This window comes from Prionailurus bengalensis, chromosome B4 (genome assembly GCF_016509475.1).
Source record: "Prionailurus bengalensis isolate Pbe53 chromosome B4, Fcat_Pben_1.1_paternal_pri, whole genome shotgun sequence".
Taxonomy (NCBI): Eukaryota; Metazoa; Chordata; class Mammalia; order Carnivora; family Felidae; genus Prionailurus; species Prionailurus bengalensis.
In genome coordinates this window covers 15,839,833-15,856,120 of record NC_057358.1, presented here as the reverse complement: position 1 = coordinate 15,856,120, position 16,288 = coordinate 15,839,833, and the positions used below count along the sequence as shown (strand labels likewise).

Here is a 16,288-nt window from a genome sequence, read left to right as displayed (position 1 = left end):
TGGAGAGAATGGGAGCCAGAGAAAACAAAAAGGGGCAGAGGAGGTTCGTGGTGGGGGCAAGGAAATCCCAAGCAGACTTCAAACAAGAGGTGGGATTTAGGCGGGTGTCCAAAGACAAAGGGTTGGGGGGAAGAGAGAACCACAGGGCATTTGTCTCCAATGTTAACCACTCAGACTTCTCTAATATTTCAGCAGCAAGGTTAGAGAGAGATACCTAGCCTCCTCCTTTTCAGAGTCTCTGTAAAGAACAGTTCATCTTTCCCTTGGCAGTTTGTGGAGGGTCCCTCTCTGGGATGAATGGAAGCTTCAGCTATAAAAGCCCTGATGTTGGTTATGTGCATGATGTTAACTGCTTCTGGGTTATCCGAACTGAAGAGGGAAAGGTAAATGTAATAGCTCCTGTCTAAATGCACATTTCATTTATCTATGTGAACATGTAATATGTGTATATATTCCATAAAATACACATAGTGGTAAATCAACTATCATATATTGAGGACTTGCTCGGTGTCAGGCTTTGGGCTAGATATTTTATGCATCTTTCCTAAACCTTACACTGACTCTTTGAAAAAAGTAATAGTGTCCTTATTTTGTAGATAAGATAAGGGAAACTAAGAGAAGCTAAGTAATTTTTTAAAAGCATTTCTTAGCTGGTAATTAGAGGAATAGGATTTCAAAGTCAAGTTTGTCTGGTTTCAAAGTCCAGGCTTTGTCCAGTATGAATAATTCTCTGCCGGGATTGGCTGACTGCAAGCAGGGAATTTGTAAAGTCCTGCTCTCACTGAGACACTAGTGTTTGAGGAAGACCACTCAGCGTTCTGCTGATTATTATGCAAAAATAGGGACTGCTATTAAGATGGTTTTCTTATCAGTGCTTCTTTGTGCCATTGGGTGTGCCATTGTGCTGTGCTAATTGCTTCACAGACATTGTGTCATTGTATTTTAACCCTTGTAGCCCTGAGAGATAAGAATTGTTACTCTCATTTTACTATGAGGAAATGGAGCCTAGAACAGCTGACGAATTTGTCCAGGGTCACATGGTTTGTAAGTGGCCTGCAGTGACTCACACCCAGGCCACTCAACTCTGATGACTCTGAACTGCTGCATGAACACTCCTCAAATTCAGATCTGACCCTGAAGTTTTTAGTTCTTCTATCCCCAGCATTCATTACTCAGACTTTTCCAAATATTTATTTCTCAACCAACTCCTGGACTCATTAAAATGAACTTGTGTGTCTGGATAGATAAGGTGTTCCCTTGCAATTCTGTGAACTTTTCCCTGTGAACTGATGTTACAGGGGGTCATTGTACAATGGTCACAACACATTTTTTCCCTTGAGAAGGGAGGATTCTTTGGAGCCTGGTGACCCTATAATAGCATAAACTCCAAAATCAGTTTCCCAGTGGGTATGTTATGTGAATTTCCTTCCTTCCATTTAGTGTTCATGAATTCTATTTCCTGACATTGAAAACATTTTTCTTTCAAGAAAAGTCATTTTGTGAAAAAATGTTAATAGTTTTATTATCGATTTGTGAAATAAATTCAGCTGTTTTCCTTGGTTGTTTTGATTTTTAAATCTTATCTCCACAATTTGCACAATATAGTAGAAATTTTATAGAAATCAGGATAGTTCAGTTCATGAACATTTATTCAATTTTTATTGAAATTTCTTCAAGGACAAAAATGATGTAATGTTGGGTAACAGATCTTAAAAATACCCTAGTATAGAATTTCAAAAATATCCTGATATCCTTTTTCATTAGCTGAATGCTGTTGTTGTTTTAGATCACGATGGATATCAAATTCAACAGCTTCCTTTTAGCAGTTTGGCTGTTTTAAATGATACTATCCAAAAAATTTTTATTATATGAATTATATCATTATATTTGAGTTTGTACATTCTAACATTTTAACTTGGAAATGTATGTTTGGGTTTATTCTCTTCTACTTGTATGCTCAGAACACTTCAGATTACTTTTTCCCTGTTCTCCACTCTTGGTGTCACCCGTCTCTTAATGATATCCAACCACTGAAGACTTGGGGACTTTACACATATCTATACCATGCCTAGCTCAGTCTATACCTGAAGTTGTCAATCTGTTAGTATCTCATTAAGAGCTTCAGAGAACCCTCAGGAATCAGCATCTCCGGGGATCAGTGAACATTTGTGTGGATGCTGCACACTACAGATAATTCAGGTGATCAGGGTATACATTCTTGTGAATGGTAATATTTGTCAGTTAAACTTAATTCAAGGTAGGTTTTTTAGATGTCCATTGTATTTTACTGATTTCGAAGCATGATTGTCAGCTCTACATTTGAAGTGCCTACGTTTAATGGACTTGACAGTTAAATGAAATCTAGGTACATATATTTCATTAACCGATTCAGTAACAACTCAGTGGGTATTTTCAGTTATACAAGATAAGTGAGTTCTAGAGATCTGTTGTTCAACATAGTGCCTATAGTTAACAGCGCGATATCATGCACTTCAAAATTTGCTAGGAAAGTGGATCTCATGTTGTGTTCTGACCACTAAAAGAAAAAAAGAAAGAGAGACACAAGGAAACTCTGGGAGGTGTTGAATATGCCTAGCACACTGACTGTGGTGATGGCATCACAGGTGTTGGTATATGTCCAAACTCATCCAATTATACACATTTAATATGTATCGTTCTTTGTATATCAAGTATACCTTAATAAAGCTGTTAAAAATCTATTTCGTTAACATCAAGATTTTTGATATATTTTGATATTGGCAGAAGCCTAAGCAATTTTTTTTTTATTTTATTTATTTATTTTTTCAACGTTTATTTTTGGGACAGAGAGAGACAGAGCATGAACGGGGGAGGGGCAGAGAGAGAGGGAGACACAGAATCGGAAACAGGCTCCAGGCTCTGAGCCATCAGCCCAGAGCCCGACGCGGGGCTCGAACTCACGGACCGCGAGATCGTGACCTGGCTGAAGTCGGACGCTTAACCGACTGCGCCACCCAGGCGCCCCTAGCAATTTTTAACACAAGTTATTTAATAATATGTACGGTTGTCATATGTGTTTGCAGATAATTGGGAAGTTATAGATCTGTCTCTTGAAAGGTGAATTAATATGAATGCTTCCTTATTGGGAGAAATGCTTTAGAATTGACATGGAAGTGAAAAATAATGTATTGTGACCTTTATGTTTTTAGGTGCTGCGTATCACTTTCACTTTTTTCCAGTTAGAATCAGTGAACAATTGTCCACACGAGTTTCTTCAGGTTCACGATGGAGACTCCTCTGCGGCGTTCCAACTTGGAAGATTCTGTGGCTCTGTTCCCCCTCATGAACTCCTCAGTAGTGACAATGCTCTCTATTTTCATCTCTACTCTGAACATTTAAGAAATGAGAGAGGCTTTACAATAAGATGGGAAACACAGCAACCAGGTAAGTGTAAACAAGAAGAAAAATAGAGCAAAATCTTGAGATCAGTAAATTTTCTTGATTAGTATTAGACTTGTGGATAACATTACATGTTTTGAGATCTAAGGATTATATAATACTTTTGTAATTCCTTTCACATCAAATAAATCTGCAATGCATTGAAATTTCATTTTGTGTTCAGAGATAATAAAATTTGGATGAATGAAAAAGATGAGAAATCATGAATCTGAATGGACCCCTTATGAAATTACTGAACAACATTTTTATAAACTTTACTGGTAAATTACTGCAGGGATATTGTTGATGACATTGTCTACTCCTTCACTTAGTATTCCTTATCTTAGTGACCATTCGATAATTCATTCTTTGCGTTGGTATTTTGCCTTTCGGAGGTCTACTTTTTTTTTTCAGCTTTTTACTATACACTTTATAAACATGTAAAAAAGTAAAGAGAGTGGTACACTGAAGCTCCAATTCATTCATCAATAAATCTGTGCATTTATGTCTGGAATTTCTTATCTTTTCTATTGGTCTATTTATCCTTGTGGCACATTGGCTTAACTACTGAAATTTGAAATCTGGTAGTGTAAATCTTACAACATTGTCTTTTATAATATGCTCAATATGGGGCACCTTGTGGCTCAGTTGGTTGAGCATTAGACTCAATTTTGGCTCAGGTCATGATTCCAAGATCGTGGGATCAAGCCCCATGGGGACTCTGTGCTGAGCATGGGGCCTGCTTAAGATTCTCTTTCTCTCTCCCTCTGTCCCTCTCTGCTGCTCGTGTATTTGCTTTCTCTCTCTAAAAAAAATTTAAAAAATATATACATATTTATTATATATAAAATATATTATATTTTAAATATATATATTATATTTTACATATTATATATATATATTACAATTTTAGAATCAATTTTTAAATTTCCCCCCTCCCCAATCTTCTGGGATTCCTAAAAATATTGATCGTACCAATTTATGAACATGGACCATCTCTCTATTTATTTAGCCCTCTTATAATTTATCTTAGCGATGGTTTATAGATTCCATATATTTTGTTGTCTTTTTCTAGATATTGAATATTTTGTATTATGTAAAATGATGCATTTTTCTAAAATGGCATTTTTATTTGTTGTTACTATATAGAATTATGATGTATTTTTAAAACATATTTGATTTTGAATCTAGCCACATTGCTAAATTCATTAATCAATTCTAATAGTTTTTTTTAGTAGATTCTTTTGGATTTCTCTACATACACAGCTATGTTCTCAATGAATAAAGCCTGTTTTTCTTTGTTAAGAAACAAAATTTAATGGAGTAAATTTGAATCTAATTGTTTTTATGAAATAATCCTTGAATTGGTCAGGATCCTATCCAGCAAACAGAGGGGAGCCCTAAGGAATCATATAAAATGAAAAGTTTTTATAGGAAGGAATGGCAAGGCAAGAAGTTATTAGCAAAAGAAAAAGATTGATCCAGGCAAGGTCTTCCCTTAGGGGGAAGAGTAAGGGGTCTGATCATGCAGATTACCTCATCTTCCTTTGGGAGATGGAGAAAGCCCATATGGCAGAGTGGAAAATTCCTGACTGACAGGTTAAGATTATATTTCCGGGGAAGGTTGAAAGTACAATTAGACTAGTATTAAGCCCAAGTTTGAGGACTTGGCCTAAGTGGCACCATTTTGGGTTTGTGGTTTTCCTTGTAACACCTTCCTTTCCAATCTTTGTAACTATTATTTCTTTCTTTCCCTCAACTTATTTATTGCCCTGGCTAGGACATCCAGTACAATGCTGAACAAAAGTGGTGGACTGGGCATTATTATCTTGTTCCCAACCTCATGGGAAATGTTCAGTATTTCACCATTGAATATAATGTTTTAGCTGTAAGTTTTTGTAGATAACTTTTATCACATTAAGGAAGTTTGCTGCAAATTACTATTACTGTATAATAAATGACCCACAAATTTAGTGTTGTAGAACATTTATCATTTTATTATGTTTCTGATTTTGTGGACCAAGAATTTGGAAAGAGACCAATTGTCATTTGATTTGGTGAGCAGTTATTACCAGATGTTGGCTGGGATTGTAGTCACCTAAAGGCTCAGTGAGGCTAGAAACCCAAGCTCGCTCAGTTGATGCTGGCTTTTGGATAAGAGTTGAACCAGGCTGTTGACTTGAGTGCCTACCTGTAGCCCCTCTGTGATGTTGGTCTTAGACTAGTGGAACTTCTTTCGTGGTCCTTGGTTTTTCTTAGAGCAACCATTTCAACAGACATGGGCAGGTGCTGCATGGCTTTTTCTGACCTATCTTGGAAGTCATATTGTTATTTCTGCCATTCTTTTAATTGGTTGAAACACTCATAAGCCCACCCAGATTCAAGGGGAGGAGACATAGACCCCATCTCAATGGAAGAAGTGTCAAAGATATTTTGAATGCTTTTAAACCATCTTACTTTTTATCCCTAGCTTGTCAAGAGTTTTTGTCATGAATGGATGTTGAGGTATATTAAATACTTTTTCTAAATCTATGGAGATGATCAGATGATGCTTCTTTTATTTTTCTTCTCTCCTCTCCTTCTGGGATTCAAATTACACATATGCTGGAGATTTTGACTATGTCTTGTAGCTCTTATATTTTTATTAGGCCTTCTAGAGTCTTTCCCTGTGCATATACAGCTTAAGATTCAGCTAAGGGCCCAAAGAAACTCCTATACCTTTTTGGGGTGCCATTGTCATGCAGCTGTCTTCTCTATAGTACCTTATTCGAAAATCCCAGCCACTCTGGTAGCCCCAAATTCTGAATTTTGTTTCTTTCACCCAGTAAGAGGATTGCTGCTCCTTGGACTCCCACTGCCCTGTGCTGTGTGTAATTTGGAAGCTGCCTGCAGGGAGAATCCTGGAAGGAACATGGGATTTATCACATGTGTTGCCCTTCCCTTCCCTCAAGATCACAGCCCTTCACTGTTTGCTTCTCAGTGCCTGAAAACAAAACTAAAACAAACAATAATTCCTTACAATTACAGAATCCTAATCATTGCTCACATTTATTTATTACAGAAACTGCTGTTATCCCAGAGTCTAGATTTTGCTGTTTATATCCCATGTGCCATTCCTCATGCTGTAAACAGGTAGTTAAATCAAGCTAGAGGTTCGATCCAGTTAAGTTTTATTTTTGAGGAGACAAAAATAATCACATTAGAAGGTACTAGATATCCACTTGTCTCCCTGTTATGACTGCAGCGTTGATTTGAGTGTTTTGACTGTCCCTGGTTGATATTTCCATTAGAAACCTTCACACTTTCTGTAATGGTCTTAGCAACCCTTAGGTTCGTTGTTTAGGTTAGTTGTTCACTGGGGCTTTCAAAATGATGACAGTTGAATTTTATCATTTCTTCTTTATTTATTGTCTGGAGTTCTTCAATAGAGTTGATCTTTCTCATGTCAACTATTTGGTTACGCTCCCGTATAGATCATAAAGGAAACACAGGATACATGCTTGATTCTTTCTCCTAATATTTCCCTAGTATTCAAATTAATGACTTGGCTTCCTAGCTTTCTCCATAATGAACAATTAGTCATTATTTCTTTTATTTTTTATTGATTTTAATACTCAGGAACACACATTTTATCATATTTGATATAATCCATTCTAGACTTTTTAATGTTAAAATGTTCCATATTTGGCTAGTGGGAGAACTGATAATTAGTTTCTAAGCCTCTTTGACCCAATAGAAACCCAAGTTTCTGTTATCTTTAGAAACTTTCTTGCTTTCTGCCCTGAAAGATTTTCCAGGTTCTTCATACATATTTATTGTGTTAGGACTGGAACAGTTCATACTCCTCTACCGGGAAATGGTATTTAGGTTTCATAACCTGGGTGCTAGGAGTGGCTATTGCTACTAGACTGAACAAAGTCTCTAGAACTTTCAGTGGAAAGAACTGGGAAATATTTTTATTATTTTTAAAGGAAAGGTATATCATGTATTCTTAGTGATCTTCCAAAATATTGGCATATTGAAATTACAGGTTTTTTAACTTTACGTTTGTACTTCTTCTCACTTCGTGAAATGAGTTCCCAGTGACATTCACATATTACCTATGTACTTAATCCTACCGTGTGAATTTTCAAAATAACAATACTAATATTATTACTAATAACATGATAACTGAAAGCCATTTCTCAATTATTCTTTTTGTACTTAATATACGTTTCACTCCAGTTCTGCAATCAAACTTTACAGTGTTTCAAAGCATCTTGGAATATTTCTCCTCTCCCTGTTTAAACTGCTAGCTTAATATAGTCATTTCGTTTTGCTTGTGAGTTTAAAGATTTCACTTTTTCATTTTTATTGAATTTTGCTCTATCATTATGTGAAACATATTCATAGTTCCAAAGCCAAATCAAACTTCATGGTAAATTTAGAGAAGTCTAGCTTTTATCCTTGTCCCTTCCATTTTATTCCTTTCTTCTCTAAAAGGTAACAATTTTGGGGGCACCTGGGTAGCTCAGTAGGTTAAGCATCTGACTCTTGGTTTCGGCTCAGGGTATGATCTCCTGGCTTTGTGGGTTCGAGCCTGGCATTGACCTCTGTGCTGGCAATGGGGGGCCTGCTTGGGACCCTCTCTCTCCCTTTCTCTCTGCCCTTCCCCCACTAGAGCTGTCTCTGTCTCTCTCAAAACAAATAAATAAATTTTAAAAAAAGGTAACAATTTGTATTAGTCTTGGATTTATCCTTCCATTTCAAAACTATAAGCAGATAATCACATATAATCATATTTTTCCCTTTAAAAAAAGGTAACATACAATATACACTGGTTTGTAGTTTGCTTTTTCACTTGATGTGTCATAGAGACTAGTCCATAACTAGACCATAGTGTGCCATTAATAGACATCTCATACACTGTCTATTCAACCAGGACTTTCTCGTCGGATATTTGCCTTGCTTCCAGCCTTTTGGAATTCCAGATAGTACTGCGACAAAGTCCTTGTGAACTTGTCTTGTTGCATTTTTGCCAATGTATCTTTGAGATCAATTTCTAAAAGTGTGGTTGCTTCGTCAAAAAATAAATGCCTAACTTTTTGCTAGACTTTGCCATAGTCTCCTCTGTAAGAGTTGTACTCTCTTGTGTTCTCATCAGCAATGTATGAGAGTGCCTATTTCCCCACAGCACCGCCAGAATTTGTTTTCAATATTCTGGATATTTATCATTCTGAGAGCTAAGAAATGGTGTCTCAGCAAAGTTCTTATTTGTATGTCCCTTGTTGAGAGTGAGGCTGAACATCTTTTCCATGTAAAAGGACATTTGAATTTTTACCAGTGAACTCTTTGTTTATGTCTCTACTCCTTTTAGAAGCTCTTCATATATTAGAGATGTTAATTCTTTGTATTACATATTGAATTTTTTCCCCCAGGTCTCCGTTAACATTTTACTTTGCTTATGGAATTGTAATTCTTTTTACCCATATGGTAATTGAACTTCCAAATTTTAGGAAACTTCTCTGCCTCTGAGCAACTGAGGTGTTTTTGTATTAGGAACAGTGAGAATCATGTAACTAACTTGTCTCATTTTTTGCCTTGGCAAAAGACTTGTCTACTAAGTAACCTGCGTAGTTATGTAGATCCCACATCTTGCATATCTGAGATAACCACCTTATTTTATTTTTTCTAATTTATATTTACTACAGTCTAGATTTTTATTTAGTATCTCTATTTTTCAGTTTTACATTAGTATTTCTTATAAGCCATCACAGACTCTTCGTTAAGTAAATGTGAGTATTAATAAAGGAAAGATTCTTCCAGTCACTGACATACAACTCTGGGGGGTAATTAATTGAGTGGTAGTGGAGTGGGTGTCACAAAGCCTGGTCCCACCTTTCTTTCACTCCATTCCTGAGCAAGGCAACTGCCCATGCATATTTGAATATGTTCAATTTATAAAATGAAGAGTTTAACTATTATCCTAGTGTTAAGACATTTTCTCACATGAAAAGTATGTAGCACTTAACTATTCTAATGTATGAAACAATCTGGTTTGTTGAAAGACATAGGGGTAACGGAAGTTCTGGAACTTTTTAAGAGTTAAAAATAACTTTTTGGAGCACCTGGGTGGCTCAGTTGGTTAAGCATCCGACTTCGGCTCAGCTCGTGATCTCACGGTTCATGAGTTGAGCCCCATATCAGGCTCTCTGCTGTCAGTGCAGAGCCCGCTTCAGATCCTGTGTCCCCCTCTCTCTCTGCCCCTCCCCCACTTGAGCATGCGTGCTCTGAGTCTCTCTCTCATAAACAAATGAAAAAAGCTTTACAAAAAAGAGAACTCTTTAAGAACCAGAACTTGTAAAAGTTATGCAGAAATTAATCTCCCTCAAAGTGAAAACAATATATCTATTATCTCATTATTCATCCCTCAGACAGTTCAGCACTGTATTTTAAAATCATATCACCATGTAATAGCTGATAAGCACAGAGCTCAATCATGTGACTCATTCATTTATCAGTTAATATTCCTAGATGTATAACTGTATCAAATTGGAAAACTGAAAGCCTTGTTTAATTTATGAGGGTGTCCCAAATTGTACTTAGATATTTCAACAAAGCTTGTCTTCTTGCAATAAAGGCTTCCGTAACGCTATATAAATTGTAACATGTATACAAATGTCAAGTTATTTTTTCCTCTTATTTTAGAGTGTGGAGGTGTACTGACAGGCACTTATGGTTCTATTAAGTCTCCGGGATATCCTGGAAACTATCCTTCAGGAAGAGATTGTGTCTGGAAAGTTATAACCAGTCCTGGCCTCTTGATAACATTTACTTTTGGGACCTTGAGTCTGGAGCACCATGATGATTGCAGCAAAGATTATCTTGAGGTAAACAAATGTAATTAGATAGAACATGTCATGATATGGTTAGAACTCAAAGAGCTATGGTTTGGTGATACCTGTGGATGACTTCAATTTCCTTGCAATAGTTAGATATAGTCTTCAGTAGGCAGCCAATGTCTGAGCCTTTGCTGATTCCTTATTCTTAATTGTGCCAGCTTGTTGCTTCTTCTGGGTCTCATTTGAATCTGGGAAATAGACTGCCTTACTTTTCCCTGTCATTTCCTGGAAGCCCAGTCCCCTAATAAGGGAATAAAAGAATTAACAAAATAAACATTTAGTAACGGGTATCTTTTCCAATGCAGAATCAAGATTTCAGTTATCTATGGGAACCCAACATGTTATTTCACAAGCTGGCTATAGTGTTCCATGAAGAAAAATAACTTAAGAGCAATTGTGTTGTAATGCATTGCTAAAGGGTGAGCCTAGAATATACTCATAATTGTCATTGGGAGAAGAGCCAATCTGTGTCCCTCCTGGTTACCATTAGCAAAAGTTTAAATTATACAAGTAGAAAAATGGGCTGTTGTATTCAAATGCCCTAAGCGTATAGGTATATCTGAAATGTTGCTCTGCATTTATAGACTGAAAAGATCATTGAGAAGACTGAGTTTTTACATTGCTCTTGTCTTTTTGTTACCATAAATCACAGTAGTCCTTGCAGTAGTGATAAAAGACAATATGCCCTTCCAAGTCCATTAGAGAATGGAGGGCTTTGGAATTACTCACAAAGGATAGAAAGGTGTGACTGACAAACAGGGATCTCCACAAATGAAAGTCATTAGTAATTTAGCAGTTGTAATGGATTTGAAACCTTTGGGAATGACTGGAAGATCTACCCTTCCCTGGAAAATTTCGGCAACATAATCCTTTAAATGTTGACAGTAGCATGGATTTTTTGAAATTAATTTCAGTGAGTTTCATCATATTAAAATTAGAGGCTTTGTTTTGTGCTCCTACATAATTCCTTGATACATATATAATAGAAAGCATTAATCATTCTGATAATATTGAAATGCTTCTCACTTCTCAACAATATTTCAAGGAACTAGTTATATATAGGAATAGAATAATGCTGTCCTATAGCTTTGCGGCCAATAGAAAAAGTAATTTGAGTGGACGGAATTCGCCATGTTAAAATATTATTTTGTTCACTGATGTTTGGTGTTCTATGATGTACAGGATTTGCAGTTACAAAGAGTTATAGAGAGGTTACCGTGATTATTTAAGAAATTAAAAACCAACAATTAAAAAGAATTTCTCAGATCATACGATCATTATCACAGTACCTTAACAGTACATACTTTTAAGTATCACAGTACCTTAAAAGTATATACTTTTAAAATACATTTAAACTGTCTTTATGTTGTGTCTGATCTGACTTCACTTCCTTTCCACCTCTGATCCTTCTGAAACAAGTTGTGAATCAGTCAACATTGTTAAGCATTCCTTCTTCTATTTTCTTTCAATATATTCATTTTCTCCTTCTCAATTACTAGCAACTAATTTATCATTTCAAAACAAACACCTGGTGAGGGGGGAACCTAGGAAAGAAAACATAGAGAAAGATTCATGAGAAGATTTCACAGTACACATCTAGCCTCGGAATTAGGATTTAGACAGAAGATACGGCATCAGGGATGATGGGTGCAGGGGACTACCCTTTAGTGAGCTGCAGCTGATATGTGCGAGATGGGAAAACCTGTAAGAGCCACCAGTTTCAAATGACAGGTTTTCTGAAGTTAAGGTACAAAATGACTTGTTTTGTCAACATCTGACCTGTTTGTGCTTAATGGTTCGTTCTTTTGTTTTAGATTCGAGATGGTCCTCTGTATCAGGACCCCGTTCTTGGAAAGTTTTGCACCACTTTCTCTGTACCACCACTGCAGACCACAGGTCCCTTTGCCAGAATTCATTTTCATTCTGACAACCAGATTAATGACAAAGGCTTCCATATCACCTACTTAACATCAGCATGTAAGTAACCTGAACGACTGGGAGCTTCATATGAATGTGAGGGACTGTGCTATGCTTTTATGCTTAGAGCTTGTGTTGACATCTTAAAACAAACCAGCAAACAATGAAAAACAAGAAAATACTCTGATTTAAAAAAAAAGTTTTTTAATGTTTATTTATTATTGAGAGACAGAGGGAGACAGAGCATGAGCATGGGAGGGACAGAGAGAGGAAGAGACACAGAATCTGAAGCAGGCTCTGGGTTCTGAGCTGTTAGCACAGAGCCTGACGCGGGGTTTGAACTCACAAATCGTGAGATCATGACCTGAGCCAAAGTTGGATGCTTAACCGACTGAGCCACCCAGGTGGCCCCTCTATGATTTTTACTTTGGGGCTTTTATTCTTAACATACATCATTGTGCTCTGATGAGAATTCACAGGAAAAACACCTTTCAAGTCTCAATATCAGGAAAACTAACAGTGAACACCTTCCACAGGTCTTTCTTCATTTACTCTGCCTTCGGGCTGAATTTATAGTGAACTTTTTGTAATCTGTGTGGTCGGTGCATACTTGTTCTCTGTGCATGTCACTCCCCCTGAGCCCATCCTGCTATTCTCTGTTCATTATTCCTTTAACTGGATTCATTTGTCTAGTTGTATATATATTTTTTGTCACATGTCTTTTATAAACTGCCTCAAATCTTTCTGGAATGAAGGAGAACATAAACGTATTTAAAAGGCAATTTGGGGGCACCTGGGTGGCTCGGTCGGTTGAACGTCTGACTTCGGCTCAGGTCATGATCTCACGGTCCATGAGTTTGAGCCTCGCGTCGGGCTCTGTGCTGACCGCTCAGAGCCTGGAGCCTGTTTCGGATTCTGTGTCTCCCTCTCTCTCTGCCCCTCCCCTGTTCATGCTCTGTCTCTCTCTGTCTCAAAAATAAATAAATGTTAAAACTTAAATAAATAAATAAATAAATAAATAAATAAATAAATAAATAAAAGGCAATTTGTAGGGGCACCTTGGTGGCTCAGTCAGTTAAGTGTCTATCTCTTGAGGTCGGCTCAGGTCATGATCTCTTAGTTCATGGGCTCAAGGCTGCTTGAAATTCTCTCTCCCTCTCTCTCTCTGCCCCTACCCTGCTCATGCTCTCTCTTTCTCTCTCAAAATAAATAAATAAACTTAAAACAATCAAAGAGCAATTTGTAGAAGAGGACGTTAGATTGGAAGTTAGATTACGCATCTCTGTGTCTATTTCTTTAGGCTCTACATGGATGTTCCACAAGCACACAACAAACTGAAAATATAATTGGAGACATAAACCTGTACAGGGTGAATTAGGTGGATATATGATTGTGTGTGTATGGGTGTAAGTTTCTAAAAATGGTATGTAATGCCTGAGAGTCACAGGCATGGCCATTCGCATGACCTTTCCCTTCTCTTCCCTGTTCTCTTCAGCGGATCTACATTGTGGAGGAAACTACACAGACCCAGAGGGCCTTCTCTTTTCTGACTTGTCTGGACCTTTCACTCACAACAGACAATGCATCTATATTATAAAGCAGCCCCTAGGAGAACAAATACAGGTCAACTTCACCCAGGTGGAGCTGGAAGGCCAGAGTGGCTGTGCTCAGAGTTATATTGAGGTAACTTTTACTACTCCTAGGCCCTTAGATGATGTTTATCAACATTTTTATATTCTCTACAGTCTAGTGGTTTTCAAGCAGTTGTAGGGCTAGCAGCGTGCAGATTCTCTGGATGATCTGGATGTTAGGAATGCAATTCTGTGTCCTATCTCAGACCTACTGAATCAGAACCTCTTGGGATATATGCCCAGTAATCTGCACCCCAACCGTCCCAGTGATTGTGACTCAGGCTAGAGTCTGAGAACAACTGTTCTAGAGAGTAGGAAAGAATTTGCCAAAAATAGATCTATAGTTGGTGAAACAGGAGATTGGTAATGAAATAGCAAAGGACAGAAATGTAAGCTGAGACTAGGAACTCAGATGCTATGAAACTGACCCTTAATAACTAAGGTGAGTGCAAATAAGAAGGACTAATAAGTTGTACTAATAAGACATCGTTTTCATGGATTGTCCTGGAAACTCAACCCAGAAAAGGAAAAGGATTTGCCCAGGTGAGCTGGTTATTCAGTGGCAGAGAAGTCAGGGTGTTGAACAGCCCTTGTTTTGGAGTTTAGTTTCTTTTTCCTTCATCAGCACTACTTCTCTCTCAAAAAACTTTAGCTCTGATTTAAGTGTGTGTAATTATTGTAATAACAAAGAATATCTGAAACAAAAAGGCAGTTTTTGTTTGCCTGGCCTGGTATTTCTTTTGCTTAATTATCGGTCAAGCCACAAATTAAAGTGTTTAGCAAGAAAGACAAAACACTTTTTGTTGGGTGCAATCATTTTATATAAACTCAGAGAGGCATTGACAGTTTTGTTTGCTCATGGAGTTAGACCCAATTTATTTTTCCAGGAAAAACCTTTGTAACCCCTTGCCCTCTTCCCTCCTTTATGTGTAGTGAGGAAACAAAAAATCTTAGCATAAGATCTGGATTTAGCTGAAAAATGAAGTACACTGACCATGGCACCACAGCAATATTTATTTTATTGAAGCGCAGTTGAGATACACATCACATTAGTTTTGAGTGTGTACAACATAATGATTCAACATTTGTATACGTTGCAAAATGATCACCACATAAGTGTATTTACCTACCTGTAACCGTACAAAGTAACACTTTTTTTCGTATGATGAGAACTTTTAAGATTTCATTTTTAGTAACTTTCAAATTTGCAGTACAGTATTATTGATTATAGACCCCATGTTGTACATTACTTCCTCATGGTTTATTTCTTTTATGACTGAAAGTTGGTAGCGACACTCATGAGGTCCATCTGTGTTGTTGCAAATGGCAAGATTTCATTCGTTCTCATCTTCTTTGTCCATTCATCTATCATTGGACACATAGGTTGTTTCCATATCTTGGGTATTGTAAATAATGCTGCAGTGAACATAGACGTGCATATATCTTTTTCAAATTAGTGGTTTCCTTTTCTTTGGTTAAATACTAAGAAGTAGAATTGTTGGATCATATTGTACTTGTATTTTTAATTTTTTGAGGAACTTCCATATTGTTTTCAATAGTGGTTACACCCCCACCAACAGTGCACAAGGGTTCCTTTTTTTTTTTTTTTTTTTTTACCACATCTTCACTAACATTTGTTATTTTTTTGTCTTTCTGAGAATAACTATTCGCACAGGTGTGAGGAGTTATCACAGTTTTGATTCGCATTTCCTGGACAATTAGTGAGGTTGAGCATCTTGTCACAAGTCTGCTGAACATTTGTGTGTCTTCTTTGGAAAATGACTGCTCAGATCCTCTGCCAATTTTTTAATCAGATTTTGTTTGTTATTATGGAATTGTGTGATTTCTTTATATATTTTGGTTTTTAACTATTTGATATATGATCTTCAAATGTCTTCTCCCATTCATTAAGTTGCTTTTTTGTTTTGTTCATAGTTCCCTTCACTTTGCAGAAGCTTTTTAGTATTTAGTCTTTGTTCATTTTTCTTTTGTCACCATTGCTTCTGGAGTCAGATCCAAAAAGATATCGCTAAGACCAATGTCAAAGAGCTTCCCACATGTTTTCTTCTAGGAGTTCTGTGGTTTCTGGTCTTATGTCCAAGACTTTAATCCATTTTGAGTTAATTTTGTGAATAGTGTAAGATAGTGGTCCAGTTTCATTCTTTTGCATGGGGCGGTCCAGTTTTATCAACACTGTTTATTGAAGATATTTCTTTTCCCCATTGTACGTTCTTGCCTCCATTGTAAATAATAAACCCAATATAATTGGGTTTATTTCTGGGTTTTCTGTTCTGTTCCATTGATCTTTGTGTCTGTTTCTGTGCCAGTACTATACTGTTTTGATTACTCTAGCTTTGTAGTGTAGTTTGAAATCAGGGAGCATGCTACCTCCAGCTTTGTTCTTCTTTCTCAGTATGGCTTTAGCTATTTAGAATCTTTCGT

General features: G+C 36.9%; 1 protein-coding gene across 1 annotated transcript in view; it reads left to right on the top strand.

The window, feature by feature from the left end:
- The window catches only part of CUBN (cubilin), a 276,911-nt gene that overhangs the window by 20,963 nt on the left and 239,660 nt on the right, over positions 1–16,288 (top strand). Inside the window, exons 13-17 of the mRNA XM_043564676.1 lie at positions 271–383; positions 3,189–3,423; positions 10,105–10,286; positions 12,113–12,275; positions 13,711–13,898. Coding sequence (XP_043420611.1) covers positions 271–383; positions 3,189–3,423; positions 10,105–10,286; positions 12,113–12,275; positions 13,711–13,898 — 881 coding nt within the window. The remainder of the gene's footprint in view (positions 1–270; positions 384–3,188; positions 3,424–10,104; positions 10,287–12,112; positions 12,276–13,710; positions 13,899–16,288) is intronic.